This window comes from Oryctolagus cuniculus, chromosome 10 (assembly GCF_964237555.1).
Source record: "Oryctolagus cuniculus chromosome 10, mOryCun1.1, whole genome shotgun sequence".
Taxonomy (NCBI): Eukaryota; Metazoa; Chordata; class Mammalia; order Lagomorpha; family Leporidae; genus Oryctolagus; species Oryctolagus cuniculus.
Genome location: NC_091441.1, coordinates 54,494,932 through 54,512,753, shown reverse-complemented (window position 1 = coordinate 54,512,753; position 17,822 = coordinate 54,494,932). Strand labels below are relative to the sequence as shown.

The 17,822-nt window shown below is 55.2% G+C and overlaps 1 protein-coding gene across 2 annotated transcripts in view; it reads left to right on the top strand.

The window, feature by feature from the left end:
- Positions 1-17,822, top strand: part of CABLES1 (Cdk5 and Abl enzyme substrate 1) — a 108,453-nt gene that overhangs the window by 68,672 nt on the left and 21,959 nt on the right. The window contains exon 4 of one of the 2 annotated variants that reach the window (XM_051851354.2): positions 432-509. The exons of the other annotated variant lie outside the window; for it this stretch is intronic. Within the exon in view, the coding sequence (XP_051707314.1) occupies positions 432-509 (78 nt within the window). The remainder of the gene's footprint in view (positions 1-431; positions 510-17,822) is intronic. 2 annotated transcript variants of the gene reach the window in all.

The window sequence follows — 17,822 nt, the reverse complement described above, 5'->3', positions numbered from 1 at the left end:
GGCACTGGGGCTGTGGAGTTTACTGCGGAACAGACGTGAGCAGCTCCCACGTAGCATGGCTGTGAGCGGCTCCCACGTAGCATGGCTGTCCGCCCAGCTCCAGCCACCCCAGACTCGGCACCCTCTGCTCCGTCTTGCAGGTGCAGCCGGCAGCCAGCAGCTCTCACCCAAGCAAGGAGCCTGCGTGCTCCTCACAGCCCCTCGCTGAGTCTCCCGCGGTGGTGTCTGGGTGAGGGCAGGCAGCAGCCTTCTGTGCCGAGGCTGCTGCTTGCAAGGAGCGCAGGGTACCATCTGTTAGGGGAGGAGGCGGGAGTGCGCGCCTAGGAACTGCTCTGAATTCCCTGAGTGCTTATTGCTTCAGAGTTGTTGTTGTTGTTTTTTTAATTTGAGTCTGTATTTAGTCTGTTTGTTGTTTGTTCTTTATTTTGTAGAATAGTCCTTATCAGTGGCAGAAGATCCTTGTGTAGTATATTTTCCGTGCTGCCGTATCGCGACAGTACCCAGGTCGGGTATGTATCTGCATGCTTTGGAGTTCTCTGGGTGAGAAGTTCATGTGCAGTGTGGCTTCCCTCGCCATCGTCAAGAACGTGCCTTGCTTTGACGCTGCAAGCTCAGTTCCTGTGAATTTGAAAGAAAAGATGTTCCTTTCTCTTTGCAGCCAGAAAGCTTCCTTGTGACTGTGTGTGTGAGAGGTGTGCCTGTGTACCCACCACATTGCCTGTCCTCCCTCTCTAAATGCACATTTGTCACCTTGTCCCGTGCTGTGAAGCCAGAGCCGCATGGGGCCAGGCCAAGAAAGGTAGGCCAGGAAAGAAATGAGACCGAAACTTGGGGCTGTGCTGCCGCCTGGTGTGGGGTCAGACACTGGCCAGCTAGCGGAGGCTGTGCCATAGGACAGTCCTCCAAGCACAGTGGGACACAGAACAGGCCTATGCAATTAGCACAGGCCAGAGGAGCCCTCCTCTGGTTCAACAAGCCCTGCCCCTCCTCCTCCAAAATAAAGTAACTGAGGGTCCGTCCTTGCAAAGCCTGTCCTTCTCTTCATCATCCCTCAATCCTGCTTTCCTGTCCTCCATCGCGTCTGGACGCTGGTGCCCTCTTCCCTGTTCCTTTGCATCCAGTGTCTGTGTGCAGGGTGCCACTGGGGTCGGGGATGGGCAGTCCACCATACAGGATGTGGGAGCATCGCTGGCGCTGCCTCTGATCTCGCTCGCTGTAAGCTGGCACTACCGTCTGGTCATTGCGACAACCTAAGACTATGCACACGTGACTGCTGCGTGTGGCCTGTCACTGATGCATCTGTCACCAGCCGTCTCCATGGGCCTGACCCAGCTGCTGCCGACCCTGACCCTGACCTTCCCATTCCCCCCGTCTATGTGTCCGACTTCGGGCCTGTTGAGTTCGCTGTGGCCCTCAGTTGCATGCTGCATGGTCAGCTGCACGGGACCCCAGGCCACATGCCTGACTCAGTATTGATCAGCTGTGTGCTGGCCAGGGTGAGAACGTGCCTCCTGTGTGCTGAACACACGCTTGGTGCTCCTCCTGTCCCGTACCTGCATCCTTACGACCACCTTGCAGAGTAGGTACTCTCGGAAAAAACAAACAAAACCCCTGCAGACAAACGGCAGGTCCTGTAGCTGGAGGCTCAGGGACCGCTGGAAGGTGGTCAGCGGGCTGCCGGGGAGGATGTCATGGGGACGCCTTCTCTGCGTGCAGGCTCATCCCAAGGGAGCCAGCTTGTAGCTCACAGATCCCGGGTGGGGACCCTGGAGAGCCACTGCATGCATCGAAGTGCACACGGTGGCCCCAGGGCCCAGGGTGTGTGAGTGTAGGTAGCCTGTGTGCATGCTCCAGGGGCCCTGCGGCCGCAGAAGGCCCCTCCCGGCACATCCTCCCCCAGGCCAGCGTGGCTGGGCACCGCAGCCGCACCCTCACTTTGTTGAGCTTCCTTGTCCACCCTCCCTGGTGGTTGCATTCTTTCCTTGGTTGTGCCCCTGGCCCCGTTCATTCCTTTATCAAGGGCTTACCCGGGGGCCAGGTATCAGAAGCACAGGCAGCAAGGGATGAGCCTGGCTCCTCTCCCTCTGAACTTAGCGCTTGGCAGGGGAGACACATTAAAATGATACTCGTGGCTATTACAGCCGGTGGTGGATACTCAGGGGAGTCCCACAGCCTGGTCTCGCTGGCCAAAGACTTGTTCTGTTTTTTTAAAACGATTCGGCTTCTTCTCGCCTGTCTTCCAAGTGTTTTTGACAGTTTCTTCCCCAAAGGATGAGGTTATTTCCAAATTCAGGGGTCTCCTCCTGGGGTCCCTAATTGTGCTATCCCGGGTTATGGATAAAATCGCCATTACTCAGGAGTTGAGGTGTCAGACACTAGCTTGGAGACGGGAGCTGGAACCCCTGCCTGTCTAGCCGGGGCGGGGGGGGGGGGGTCTACCGCTCTGGTAGACCAGCAGGACAAGCATGGTGTGAAGGGGCCTTTATGACACCTGCCTCCCGGGAGTGAGTGGGCGGAGCTGGGTGGGCCCAGCGAGCAAGGACAGCAAGCGAGAGGGGTCAGTGCCGAGAATTTCAGGGGTTAGAGTGTCGGACCTGAGCAAATCGCTCACCTCTGTGCGCCCCCTTGGCTCCTCTGTAGCACGGGGCAGACAGGTTACCACCCAGAGTTGTTCATCTGAAGGCTGTGGTGGTTTCTGCAAAGCCAGTGGAAGCGCCTTTTAACTACCCAGCAAGAGGCCGCCTGAGCCACCTCCGCTGGACTTCCTCACCAGCTGGCGCCAGGAACCTGCACCTGTCTGTGCCCGGTCTCCTTCCTGTTGCTGGGAAGGCCTCTCGTGATGCCGGAAGGGCTGCGTCCTAGAACCACAGTAGGTCCGGCTGTTTTGCCTGGTGGCCTGGAGGGAGCAGTGAAATGAGTGTTCGGGACCACAGGACGTCACCTGTCTTAGTCATGAACCGTCAGACCAGCACCCCTCCTATCTTTACAGAAACCGCAATGCAGGAAAGTTCCTGCGGTGGGGCAAAAAGCATAATGGATCCTTTGTTGGAGCTCGGAAGGGAAGGCGTGAGCCCGTTTCTGCAGCAAACTCCTGAAATGCAGGAGAAGCCAGGAGTACGACTCAAATCATTGTCATCTACAGCAGGACTGAGAAAGCCGTCTTTTTTTTTTTTCCAAAGATTTTATTTATTTATTTTGAAAGTCAGAGTTACACAGAAAGGAGAGAGGTAGAGAGAGAGAGAGGTCTTCTATCCGCTGGTTCACTCCCCAGTAGGGTTCAATGGCCTCAGATGTGCTGATCCAAAGCTAGGAGCCAGGAGCTTCTTCCAGATCTCCCATGTGGGTGCAGGGGCCTAAGGACTTGGACCATCTACTGCTTTCCCAGGCCATGGCAGAGAGCTGGATCGGAAGTGGAGCAGCTGGGACTCGAACCTGCGCCCGTATGGGATGCCGGCACTGCAGGCTGCATCTTTACCCACTACGCCACAGCACCAGCCCTAGCCCTCTGCTTTCTTTTTTTAATTGATGTATTTTTATTTGAAAGAGAATTAGAGAGGTAGAGACAGAGAGAGAGGTCTTCCATCTGCTGGGTCACTCCCCAGATGGCTGCAACAGCTGGAGCTGCGCCGATCCGAAGCCAGGAGCCAGGAGCTTGGAGCTTCTTCCAGGTCTCCCACACAGGTGCAGGGGCCCAAGGACTTGGGCCATCTTCTACTGCTTTCCCAGGCCACAGCAGAGAGCTGGATTGGAAGAGGAGCAGCTGGGACTAGAACGGGCACCCATACGGGATGCTGGCGCTTCAGGCCAGGGTGTTGACCCACTGCGCCACAGCGCAGGCCCCCCTTTGCTTTCTTAGCTTGCTACTGAGTACAATCCATTTTATAAGTAATAGCATGTTGACCATAATTATGATTTTTAAGATTTTTTTTACTAATTATTGGGAAGCAAATGTATTCAGATGATAAAAATATTCATGCTAGCAAAAATATGGTAGGAAATGTACCCATAAATCCTGTACATGCATACCTATTTTAAACTACTTAATTCATGCACATGTTGGCTAATAAATTTGCACTGTGGAAAATTCCTTCAGTTTTACACTGAAAGTCTCTTGCCCCTAGTACCTAAGTCGTAGCATGCTGGGGCCTTGTGGTTCAGCCTCTGCAGTGGAGGCACAGGTGCGTGCCACTCCCCCACAGCCCGCCAGCAAGGCTGGCAGCACTAGAACACAGGACTCTGGTTTCAAGCTCCTGTGTTTCTGTTGCACCTGTGCCCAAGGACCCAGCTACATGGGCCTGAGTAATTTTTTTAAGATATATTTTTATTTATTTGAAAGAGTTACAAAGAGAGATCTTCCATCTGCTGGTGTATTCCCCACATGGCTGCAATGACCAGGGCTGAGTCAGGCTAGAAACCAAAACCAGGAGCTTCATCCATGTTTCCCATGTGGATGATGAGGGCCCGAGCGCTTGGACCATCTGCTGCTTTTCCTAGGCCATTAGCAGGGAGCTGGATGGGAAGTGGAACAGTCGGGACTTGAACCAGCACCCATATGAGTTGCAGGCATCACACACGGCAGCTTTACCTGCTACGCCACAATGCCAGGCACATGGGCCTGCTAATTACAGACGAGCACAACCTCCCCACACCAACGAAGGGATCACTTACAGTTCCAGCTTCATCACAATGAACTGCAACAACAGGAAACTCCCAAGTTCACCGGTGATGTCCCCGACATGGGCGGCGTCTATCAGTTGGCCTTATCTGTCTGGGCTTGTTTCCTGGCCCCAGAGCTGCCTGGCAGCCTCCCAGCTCCGCCTCCTGCATTGCCCAACAGGAATTTATGGACGAGACATGCGCTCACACTCCCACCCATCAGCCTCACACCTGCAGCATTCTTCATCCTGCCCGGGCTCCCCCGACCTGGCTGGCAGGCAGCTCTTGGAGAGTAGAGCCTCTTTCCTTGGCGCTCACTGATGGCCGAGTAACATGGTAATGATGCAAGCTGAGGCCCCGTTCGAGCATCCTCTGTGTGTGTGTGTACTCGATAAACCTTCCCAACAGGCTTGTAGGGGAGGTGCCTGTGTAGTCATGTTATTGAGCTGGCTGGGGCCGAGAGAGGCTTAGCGACCTCCCAGGTGGCAGGAGGTGAGGCGAGTGGGCTGTAGACACGGCCACTACGTGGTCGGGCTCATGGTGGGGGCAGCCCAGCTGCAGAGGTAGTTTCAGAAGCGCTGGTGCTCCCTTGAGAGCCTGGTTGGTTTCCCTTCGTGGTCACCCCTTGGAGGCTGCCCAGTGTGCATCAGGGTGATGGTGCGGCTTAGGAATCTGCACCGGCATGGGTCTTGTATGTCCCAGTGCCACGCAAGGGCCACCTCCTGGAAGCCCCAGTGGCCGAGCTATGGGGTGGTGGCTTTCAGAAGCAGCTTTGCAAGTTGCTGGTTTACCCTGCAGCTGTGACTGCTCCGAGGGCAAACCCCAGACATCTCCGGCTGGAATCTGGAGTGAGAACTAATCTGGGTATGAAGGCACTTCGAAAAGTTTATAGAAAAGTGGAATTAAAAGAGATTTGTTTTGGTGCAAAAGCAATTTTTGAAAACACTTTTGTAACACATTTTCCATGATCTCTCTGAAGACCTTTGACATGTGTGGATTTCATGTTTTCAAAGATTTTTTATTTGAAAGAGTCACAGAGAAGGAGAGGCAGAGAGAAAGAGATCTTCCATCTGCTGATTCACTCCCCAAATGGCTGCAATGGTCAGGACTGGGCAGATCTGAAGCCAGGAGCCCGGAGCTGCTTCTGGGTCTCCCATGTGGGTGCAGGGGAGACCTGCAGGGGTCCAAAGCCTTGGGCCATCTTCTGCTTTCCCAGGCTTATTAGCAGGGAACTGATCAGAAATGGAGCAGCCGGGATTCAAACTGGCATCCATATGGGAGGCCAGTGCAGCAGGCGGCAGCTTTACTTGCTACACCACAGTACCAGCCCCATGTGCGCGGATTTCAGCCTATGCACCAAAGTAAACTTACCTTTCAATTCTGTTTTTCTATACACATGTAGAAGCCAGGTCATGTTTGCCATCTGTAGGAGTATGTGGAGGGGATGAAATTCTTCAGTGTCCATGCAGGGTGGACTGGCTGGCTGTCCACAGAGACGGGAGTGTCCCCAGGTCACCATGCCAGTAGGCTGCCTGCTCCTGTCTCCCTTCTCCCTGCTGCACCCAGGTCACTCCCCACCCCACCCCCCGAGCACAGAGGGACTCGGGAGGGTCTGTCTCGTGTCCCTATAGCATGTGTGAAAGGTGCTGTGCACAGTGCCAGGCTATGGCCATGGAGCAGAAGGCCACAGCAGGCCTCAGCAGCATGCAACTGTCTTACCTGCTCACAGATTGTTGTTCCACGTAGAGGCAGCTGGCGCCCAGCACTTCGCAGAGTCCTCCCCTGGGTCTCTGCTTCCCTCTGTCCTTGGGCCTGCAGCCTGCTCCCTCGGGCTCTGAGGACAGGGTGCGTATGCACTCCCCGCATCCTGAGCTGCCGGCAACAGGACCCTCTAGTGGATGGGGTGGGGCAGTGGCTCGTAGATACGCCACAGTCTCCAGGCAGAGAAAGCAGTGTAGACCCCCAGGAGCTGCACAGGGGCAGGTAATGAGCCAAGGCCGGTGTACAGTGCTCCCAGGGGCTCCCCCATCCCCAGGAAACTGTCCGTGCCCTGGGCCTGCCAGGGGGCCTGACCACTCCCAAGTGATACTTGCACCTGCAGGTTTCACAGGAGCTCTTCACTTGGCCACTCTTGGGAGCAGGAAAGGTGGGTGGTTCCTCCCATTCCTGGGCACTGTGAGCCAGTCTGCGGGCTCTGCCGCCGGGGCCGCTGAGCAGTGCACCTGTGCCCCAGTTGAACTTGGGGAGGCCACTGAAGAGCTCCACCTCCAGGAGTACGCAAGCCCTTGACCCGGCATTGGCTCCAGCAGTGGAGCCTCCCCTCCCCCACACGTTTTCCTTAAGGACAGGACGGTTTCTGATGTTGCTCTATAGGTGTCCAGGCGGATTGCTAAGCCCAGAGAACTCTTGAGTCCCACCAGCCTGCTGAGCTCAGCAACAAGCAGCACCCCTGGGCTGGGCTGGAGCTGGCCCCACCTGCCCTCCTTCAGAACTGAGGCCAGCCCCTCCCAGCTCAGAGCTGTGCTTCCTCTCCTGCTCCCTTTCAAAAATGGGACTGAAACCAGACACTCGGGAGCCCTGTGGCTCCTGAACTCGTCAGAGCCTCCTTGTCCCCCCGGGCTCTTATACTGGGGGCAAAGTTTGGAGGACAGTTCCCTCGCCCAGACCCCAAGTCCTGACCCCAATCCCTGTGTCTCCTGCCCGGAATCTGACCTCTCCCACAGGCAGCTCCATCAGCCCCTTCCCTCCGTTGGTGTCTCTACAGCCCTGGCTTAGCCCTGTCCTCGCCCATACAACTCGTATTTCAGCTGCTTTTCAACCTGGGGGTGTGGGTTGTGTCTTGGTCCCGAGGCAGCTCCGGCCTGTGCACAGGGAGCGCAGTGTTTGCGTGAAAATGATGCTGCTGAGAAAGTGAGTGTCGTTTTCCCCACAAAGGAGGGCTGGGTGGTCAGGTCTGCTCTGGCAAGAGCAGGTGCTGGCTCTCAGGGACCCTCACCCTGGGCTTCTGGTCCTTGTGGCCAACTGCGAAGGAGTGGTGGAGCTGATAGACCGTGGAAGGAAGGCGCTAGCAGGGACGGGCCTTGGGCCCTGCTTCTCCCTGACTGGTTCCATCACAGCCACCAGGAAAGCTGCCAGGCCTACAGTGGCAAAAAGGGTGCAGCCTGCTGCAGGTGCTCAGCCCAGCGAAGTCCCCGTCCTGCGCTGGCCTCCCACTCCGCACGCCTCTCTCAGCTTCACCAGCCCCAGCCCCACACGCTGTGCACCCTCAGAGCTGCTTGCAGCCGCTTCTGCACCCTCAGTGTTGAACCTGAGACCGCCAAGGGCCTCTGGCCCAGGTCACCCCCACACACTCGTACCGTCTTTGCTGGAGGCCCATTGGCGTCCCCTGGTGTCCAGCCCGTTTGCTTACCCAGGCCTCGAGGTTACCTGCTTTGTCTGAACGCCTCTGAATACAAATAACACACGGCCCTATTTTGGCAGATCAGGGGCTTCTCCTTTTGTGTGTTCTGCTTTTGCTTGAAGCGGGGAGCGGGGGGGAGGGGGCGTCTGGATGGAATCCACACAGTCAGAGGAGAGCAGGGCGCTTGGGCCTGTCGCTGGAGCCCCTCTCCCTGTCTGTGTGACCTTACACACACCCAGTATAATCCTTGCTGGCTCTATCTCTAGTCACATGCGTATGTTTGGGATATGTCGGGACTTCTGGGCACGCTTGGATTGAAGACTGGCTGTGGATCGTGCCCACCCCTTTCGCACCACACAGCCGTTGAGTCTGGAGTCCCATAACCATTACCCGGGATGGATTGCATTTTACAGCGCCAACCTACAGACTGAGCTTAAAGAGCACAAGACAGCTCTGAGGACGTGGAAGCCGTTGGCGGGCTCCAGGATGCTGCTGCTCCTGCTTCACGGTGTCCTGAGCTCACTCACTGAGGGATGACTGAAACGCAGGGCACGCCAGGCGATGCGGCTCAAAGGAGCTCCAGGGTCGGGAGCGCTCCTTGGCTTAGACGGCAGACGTCGCCAGGAGGAGCCTGGAGTCTGCCTGGGCCCGTACGCTTCCCTCTGCCGAAGGGCTGCGCGAGGCGTTCTTCGGACACGACTCTACGTGGGACTCCAGCAGATAACATGGCCAACCACAGCCCTGTTCCGGACAGTCGCAGATGGGGACAAGAAACCCATTGCCCCCTCCATCGGCCTTCACGGCCCCATAGGGAAGACTGCAGCCCCTCCCCTTCCTCGCCCATGGGGCCGGCGCTGTCACTGTGCAGGGTAGGAGGTGGGCATCAGGCAGGATCCGCGGTCCTGGCAGGTTCACCGGCCCTGGCTTGCTCGTCTGTGAAACTGGCTCTGATGTCACCCTTGAGGGGGGTGTCAAGCAGAACGTGAGCTGTGACGTGAGAAAGCTCCCTGCACTGCCGGCTGCCGTCGCTCCTCACCACGTGTTAGCTCCAGCTCCGTTTCTGTCCAGACCCAGAGCACTGTGCTACTCTTTCCAGATCTCTCCCATGGCCACTCCCAGTCTGGCTCACGGTGACTGAGCCAGCAGTGTGGTTCCACGGACACAGCAGGCTCATCTTCAGACCTGCTTTTTGGGGGCTTTAATTTGGTTTTCTCAAGGGTACATGCTTATTAAAAGAAATGAAGAAAATATGTAAAAAAAAAAAAAAATGAAAACAACTAAGTAGTCCCCGCCCCAGACAAAACCCCCGTTAGCGTGTTGGCCTGTTTGCTCCCAGTCTGTTTCTGTCTCGGTGCACAGACTTGTGGGTAGCCTGAAGAGGTGCTTGTCCTATGCGATCTTTCTCGCCACATCCCACCTCTCCCAGCGCGCTGGCGGAAGCCGCTTCGGTGGAGAGGAACAGATGTCGCCCATCTCCTTCACCGTGGCTGCAACATCAGACTCTCCTGTGGCTGTAAGCACTGCTCGGGTGAGCCCTGGAAATTATACCGTTTCTGGGAAGAGTCCCGGCCTTAAAGCAGTTCCTCTCCCCCCAAACTGAGCGTTGCCAAGGCCGGCCTGAATCTCTTTTTGCCTTTTATCCACATTACTCACTGCCTTGTCTTCTCCAGTGTGGATTTGTGGTTTGGCTTGGGACCCTTCACACACAGAATGAGTTGCAAGCAACTTTCTCCACTCTCCTAAATAGGCAGACCGCCACCCCAGCCTCAGTAAAGAGCTCACCCAGCAGCTCCAGTGGGGAACACCGCCCCACCCCTTCCTCCTCCACTGCCACCAATGGGGGAGGGGCCGGAGGGGAAACTCTGGGAGCTACAAAGTCATGTGTGGATTTACTTGGAGAAAGAAGACATCGTGCAAAACGGGAACAGCTTAGGGGAAAGGAGCCTGGAGCCCTGAGAAAGAAAAATTGAGAGAGGAAGGTTGAATCATGTGAACTTGACCTTTAAAATGTTGCTGAGAGGGGCCACTGTCAGAAAGTCAAGCCGTCTGCAATGCCAGTATCCCACAGTGGGTGCCAGTTTGAGTCCCGGCTGCTCCACTTGCAGATCCAGCTCCCTGCTGGGAGAGCAGTGGAAGATGGCCCAAGTACTTAGGCCCCTGCCACCCACATGGGAGACCCAGATGGAACTCCTGACTTAAGCCTGGCCCAGTCCTGACTGCTGCAGCCATTTTGGGAGTGAACCAGTGGATGGAAGATGTGTCGCTCCCTCTCTGTCTTTATCTCTGCCTTCAAATAAATAAATCTTTAAAAAGAAAAAGGAGTTACTGAGGGTCAGCCCCAGAACAGCAAACCAAGCCAGGAACTCGACTTCTGTTTCTTGACCCTCTACACTCAGCCCTTATGCTCCTGGGGCCTGGGCTCGCGCTCGTGCCTTGGGGCTGGTTAGGTTACCGGATGGGCTCCACGGGTGCTATGGGAGCTCATCTCTTCATGCACTGTCTAATGGGTAAGAGCCTGCAGGCTAAGCCCTGCGTTGTACCTGTGCACCAGGAAGCTGGCGCCAGCACTCACGTGCCCTTGATTTCCTGAAACCTCCGGCCGTGGGAGGGAGGTCTGTCGGCACGGAGCCCAGGAGAACGTGGAGTAACTGAGCTGGAAGATTCACACGGAGTCGGTTTCTGTGACGCGTGTGGGTGAAGCCCTTTCAGGTGACCTTGGGTGATCAAATGGTGGTCCCCGGGTCAACTCACCACAAGTGAGCAAGAAAATGGCTCCCCTGCAGGACACAAGGTGTCTCTGGGAGTGTGTGTTTACGTTGTCAGCAGCTCCCACGTGGTGTTTGTGTCCTTAGCTTTTGGCATTGAGATGAGGTCATCGCCTGGGTCCACTTCCTGAGTGTCGATCATTTTGTGACACAGAGAACAGCGTCTTCTATTCTTAGCCACGCGGCCCAAGCGCTCCCTGCCTGGCTCCAGGCCCTTCTCGCCTTCCTCCCCACCCACTCTCTCCAGAAGCATCCCTCTTGGTTGTGGAAAATTACACATTCACAAGCAGCGTGCCTTTCCTCACACCAAGCATATTCCCACACGGAGCCCGAGTCGGGATGATCTCATGCCTGACTCATGCCATTATCTGGCTGTTTGGGGAGCTGCTTTTGGACAGAGCTCGTGGTATAAGCTGTGTGTGCCAGGGGTCTGTGGGGGTCGGCTTCTCTGTGACGTGCTGAGTGGAGGGGACAGGACTTGGAGACCACACGCTGCGGTCGACGCCACTTCCCTCCGTTGGCTGCAGACCTTGTGTTGAGCGGGAACTCTGGGTCCGTTGCGCTCCCCTCTGATCCAAGCAAGCAGGCCTGAGGGCGGCCGCCCTGGACCTGTAGGCACAACTGGGGCGTCTGAAGCCAAGAACAATCCTTGTGTCTTTGAGTTCGTGGATCTGTAATCTCTTAATGAAGAGTGGGTCACAGGTGGCATTTCCTTTCTTCATCCAGCCTTTAAGCTTTGTTTTCTGTGCAGTCTCTCTCTCTCTCTCTCCCCGCCTTTTAGAAGGGCCTAGAAATTCTGTTAATATTTAATGGCTTTTGAATTATTTACACATCAAAGTGTTCAGGCTTTTGTTTTCCTTTAAAGAGCTAGTGCCCAGTGAACTCCTGGCTGGCATTCCAACGTCTTCAGCTTCTGGCACACAAGAGAAATGACCGTGGCCGCAAGTCAGGATAGCCCCATCTTGAAATTAGAAAGCCCTGGAAACTAGTTAATTGGATCACACGGTTTTTCCATCGTCTTCCCAGGTGTTAAGTCTTTAAATGTTGTGTCTGGTTCGTGAACCATGCTCCCCCAGGAGAAGGCCGTGGCTTGAACTTGTTATCTAATAGGGAATCTTGTCTTCCCCATCAAGATCAATTCCGTGCATTATGGCTCCGCGAGCCGCTGGCTGGGCCTCTGCCAGCGAGCCACGGAAAGGGAAACCGTAAGTGCCGTTGCCTTTCCAAAGGATGCAGGCAGGAGGAGGCCAGCCCCTGAGGAATAGTGACCCAGGGGATCCCTTTGGGGCGCTAAGATGTCAGGACTAGCCATCTGCTTTGATCAGAAGATTCTATAAGTGCGAAATCACATGCATTTGTGGAAGCCGAAGTCAGACAGGGGTCCAAGAGTTTCCGAGCCTGCAGCCACTGGGTGTTCCGGGAAAGCTGTGTGAATTGTAGCAGTACGCCCTGTGAAGGATGAGTCACAGCCCAAAACAAACGCACCTGGTTTTCTGCACCTGCCTTGAGGGCGTACCTGCTGCCCGGCTCTCTCCCTAAGGGCCCTTTCATCTCTCCTTTGAATCCCTCCCCCACCTCTCCCCAGCCCCTGCCTGATTCCTCTCCATCCACTCCCCCATCCCTGTGGGCCAGCTTCAAACATCCATCTTTGTTTTCAAGGAAAAAAAAAAGCTCTGTGTGCTGGATTTTCAAAATGTACTTGTTGCATGTGGCCTCTGCAGACAGCAGCAAACCCACGTAGAATGAGAAGCGAGCTTTTATGGGTAAAGGAGTGCCCTCTGTGCATTACCCAGAGCAGCGTGAGAGAAGGAGTCAGACCCCATGTGCCGTGTGGTCCACAGTCCGTGCCAGTGGCCCAGACGCAGGGTGTCTGAAAATGAGAGCTTTTCTCACCCAGCGGGCCCGTTCATCTCATGGGACAAGCCGTGGTGCTTCAACTTTAATACACACGACTTAGACCATATCCATTGAAGGTATTTGAATTTGCTTCTCCTCCAGTTTTTCAAGGAGGTGGAATATAAATGAATATTTGAACCCTAGGTAAAAATAATCAGGCATTTTCGTAGAATTGAAAAGTCCAACTTGATGGCACTTTTCATTCCCCTGCTCTGCGGTCCCAGGCTCTCCGGCTCTGTCTCCCTGAGCTGCAGGTGAATGGTTGCCCTGGAGCCCAACAGATGCTTCTGTTTCCATACACCTATTTAATGAGAATCCAGTGATCTTGGGAAGAAAACATTGAGATCATGATTACACTGGGACTTCTGCATAGCTCTTTTTCTCTGCATTTTTTTTGTTTGATTGATTGATCTTGAGAGCCAGAGATAGAGTTCTCATCTGCTGGTTCACTCCCTAGATTCCCACAGTACCTTAAACTAGCTTACACTAGAGCAGTCCAATTGATAGATTTTGAGAGCCAATGCTGGTTTGTTCTACAGTTTCCCACAATAGCTTAAGCTAGAGCATTCCGGAGCCAGGAGCTCAATCCAGGTCAACCACATTGGTGGCAGAGACCCAACTACTTGAGCCATCACCTGCAGTATCCCAATGTCGACCTTATTAGGAGACCAGAATAAGGAGCAGAGCCGGGACTCAAACCCAGGTACGCAGATCTGGGATGTAGGTGTCACAACCACTAAGCAAATGCCCACCCCTGGAGGTTTGGAACTGGATGAGTCTACCACTCAGAATTCCTTTCTAGGGTTGACTCCAACTCTCTAGGCTTCTGAAAGATTGGGACAGGAAAGACCCCAGGTCTCTGGCTAGCGGCTGTGCACTCAGTGTGAGGCCCAAGGACCCGGTTATGTGTAACGTTAGGTGGCACAGTGTGAAGTGGCTGTTCGTGTGGGTCAGACATGTCCACAGAGGAAGTTTCCTGTGGTTCACGTTACTATCAGGAAGTTTTGATGATGCAAATCAGAATGTGGCACTGAGAAAAATCAACCCAGAGAACTATGTCCTGCGCTAGGTAAAAGATGCTTCATTTTTCAGATCCCGAGAGTCTTAGCTACACAGATGGAAAAGACAGGGAAAGAAGCTGACGTTAGAGACGGCCTAAACGAGAGCCGCGGTCCCTTCTGTGGCCCTGTGACCGGGCAGCGTCTGTGTGCATGCTCTGCTCGCTCTCTTTTTTTTTTTTTTTTTTTTAAGATTTATGTATTTGAAAGGCAGAGTTACAGAGAGGGAGAGAAAGATCTTGCATCTGCTGGTTCTCTCCCCAAATGGCCATGTGTCTCCCACGGGTGGCAGGAGCCCAAGCACTTGGGCCATCTTCCACTGCCTCTTCCACTGCCTTCTCAGGAGCATTAGCAGGGAGCTGGAAGGGAAGTGGAGCAGCTGGGGCTTGAACTGGTGCCCGTATGGGATGTCGGCATCCTAAAAGGTGCCACAGTGCCAGCCCCACCGCATGGCAGCTGTGAGCTGGAGAAGGCGTCTTCCAGAAGCTGGGCGAGAAGAGGCGTGGAGAAGTGTGTCCTGCACCACCATGGAGCAGTCGTGTTTCCAAGCAGCTGTGATATTTGTTACCGCCTAGTGAAGGTTTTAGGGTAGGAATGAAGCGGCTCTGAGTGCACCAGCTGTGGTATGCAGAGGAGCGCTTTTCTTCTTTCTCCCAGTCTGAATATGACCCGTTCGTGCCCGCTGCACATGTGAAGGGACAGTCAGAGTCATCCCTCCAGGCCTCACCCGCCTCCCCAGCACCCAGCAGAGGAAGGGCCTGCAGGCTCCCCTGCTGCCCTTTGCTCACCTGCGTGCTCGGGCCCCGCCCACACCATGTCAGCCCCTCCGGGCAGAAAGGCCTGCCACTCTGTGAGTTGTGAAATTTTGTGGCATCTCAGGGCCCAGTTTGCAAAGTGCTGAGTGTGGACCCCAAGGCCATCACTTCCCTCCCCACAGAGAGAGGAACCCCACTGTGCTGGCTCCCTCTGCAGGGTCCTGCCTCCCCCACCCCCTCTCCTTACCACACCTCCTGTGGTCTGTGCCATGAGCTGAGCCTTCTCTGTAAGCGTCCCCAGGACCACAGGCGGGAAACGGCCAGGCCGTGGGAAGAAAACTGGGAGGCCAAATCCAAGTCATTAGATGCATGACCCATGACCGTGGAAAGTTATGAATGAATGATAGCCAACATCCTGACAAGCAGGCCGGCTCAGCCTAGCTATCGTAGCTGTTTACGTTTATGGTCAAAGAAATGAGATAAAATTAGAAATTGAGTTTCTCAGTCATTGGGGCACATGTCGGAGGCTCAGTTGCCACGTGTGCGTCCAGTGGCCCCAGATGGGACAGCACGCATGGAGAACGTGCCCACCAGCAACGGTCCTGGGCGCACTGGGCAGCAGTGGGCTGTGTTCCAGGAGCACTCGAGGGTGCACCTGCCACTCTTCTTTTCAACTGTCCTTTTTAAAATGTTTTTACTTATTTGAAAGACAGAGTGACAGATTTTCCACCCACTGGTTCACTGCTGAATTGACTCAGACAGTCAGGACTGAGCCAAGCTGAAGCCAGCAGCCAGGAACTCCAGTCAGTTCCCCCATGTGGGGATCAGGGGCCCGAGTACTTGAGCCATCTCCTCCTGTCTCCCAGGCACATTAGCAGGAAGCTGGATCGGAAGCACAGTAGCTGAGACTCGGGCCAGCACTCTGATATGGGATGCCCGTGTCCTAAGCAGCAGCTTAGTCTGCCGCACCACAACTCCCACTCGTTTCTTTTTTTGCTCGGCTCGGCCTTAGGTAGCTGGAAAGGAGAACGCTGTGCGTGGGCAGCAGTGGCTGCAGTGAGTCACGTTTAACCCTCCAGAGAGTGGTTCCTGCAGGGAAGGTGCGGTGGAGCCTTGCCCAGCCCTCTTTTTCTGTCCGGTAGTCCCAGGCAGCCCTGGGGCACTTGGAAGATCCACTGGGTCTAGGAATCTATTATTTGCTTGCTTGCTTTCACTTGAGACACAGAAATAGAGCTCCCATTTGCTAGTTCACTCCCCAGCCGGAAGCCAGCAGCTCAGTCCAAGTCTCCTCCTTGGGCAGGGGTGCAGCCACACAGGAGCCATCCCTGCTGCCTTCCGGTGCCACATCAGAAGGAAACTGGAGTCGGGAGGCTGGAGGCATGCGTCGAACCCTGGCACGCCAATGAGGGGTGCCAGTGGCTTACAGGCTAGTCTCCCCATTTCTTAAAATAGAGTTTATATGAACTCACAGAGTACTTTTTAAATTTTTTTTGCTCTGGGTCCATTTTCCATGGGGGAGGTCCCTAGAAGGGAGGCTGTATGGAAAGAGGCCTGGCTGGTTTGGTGCTGTCCACTGAGAGGTGCCCATTCAGCAGCAGGCAGACAGCTGGAAGGGGCCGTGGGAAGCACGTGTATCACCTGCCACCCTTACAGACCTGCACTGGTGATGCAGCCAGGGGCCAGGCTCCCTCTGCTCATGACCACTTCCTTCTGCGCCCTTACATCTTGGACGTGGTACAGACAGGACACGGAGATGGATTGGGACTGTCCCTGCCTGCAGCAGTGCTGGGTCTAGGAGCACTATTTAAAAAGTCTGACTTAAGTCAGAATTAAAGGAAGAGACAGAGCAGAAGAGATTTTTCCATCCACTGGCTCACTCCCCAAATGGCCACGATGGCCAGGGTTGGGCCGGACCACTCTGAAACCAGGAGCCAGGAATTCCATCTGGGTCTCCTACATGGGTGACAGGGGCCCAAGGGCTTGGACCATCTTCTGCTGCCTTCCCAGGTGCATGAGCAAGGAGCTGGATTGGAAGTAGAGCAGCCAGGGTGCGAACCGGTGCCCATGTGGGATGCCAGTGTTGCAGGCATCCGCTTAGCCCATTGCACCACAGCGCCAGCCCTGGGAGCACTCTTAGTGCAGGCTCCCCTTGCTACTCCTTACTTGCCTTGGCCATGTCACCCTGTGAAGGTGTTCCCTGCTGATCCGTTGATTTCAGCCCTAAACAGTGCACTCGGTCACTCTGTCTGGCAAAGTGGAAACGAGGAGGAAATTGTCTGGGAGTTGGGGATCTGAGAACGTGGGCGCTGGCTTGGCTCTGGGAAAGCAGGGAGTCTGTGGAGCTTCAGCGACACTGGAGGTCACCCCAGCTCAGCTTCCACCACCCCCCACCCCCCCTGCTGTGGTCACTGTCCTTGCTTTCTACCTGCCACGGGTATCTTTGTCTCCTTGCCCTGTGCAAGCTTTGCTTTGAAGGAATTTCGCCTTCAGAGTGCCCTGATGCGTCCATCATCTCCATCCTTAATTGCTTCAGGAAGTCTTCTGAGCGTCGCCCTGGGTTGCTCCTGCAGCAGACTGAGTGGCAGAGCACTCGAGCAGGTGGCCTTGTGGCTCTCAACAGTGCCACAGCGCTCAGTGACCTCCCTGAGCCCTGCCCTGCTCTGGTCTGCTGGGTCTCTGCAGCAGCTGGCCTGAGGTCAGCCCTGGGTGTGTAAACTGATGTGATGACTTCAATAGCCTGGACCTCGCAGCCCTCAGGGAGCGTGGTCCCGGTCAGGCACCTGTCCGCGTCCCTCCGTTGCTCAGCTTGTTTTTGGTGCCCTCGTTTGGGTGGCATGCAGCTTCTAGCTGCGTATTTACAATCCTCTGACTTACTGGTCTTGTGCTGTCCTTCGGGGTGAGTGGGATCTGCAGTTACCTTGAGTCATTTGCAGCCTAATCACTGAATAGGGTGGGGGTAGCAGGTGAGAGAAGCACTCATTAAAGTAATCCTGTTGGGGCCGGTGCTGTGGTGTAGCAGGTAAAGCCACCGCCTGCAGTGCCAGCATCCTACATGGGCACCGGTTTGAGTCCCGGCTGCTCCACTTCCGATCTAGCTCTCTGCTATGGCCTGGGAAAACAGCAGAGGATGTCTAAGTCCTTGGGCCCCTGCACCCACGTGGGAGACCCGAAAGAAGCTCCTGGCTTCGGATTGGCCCAATTCTGGCCATTGCAACCGTTTGGAGAGTGAATCAGTGGATGGAAGACCTCTCTCTCTCCCACTCACTCTGCCTCTGCCTCTCTGTAACTCTGT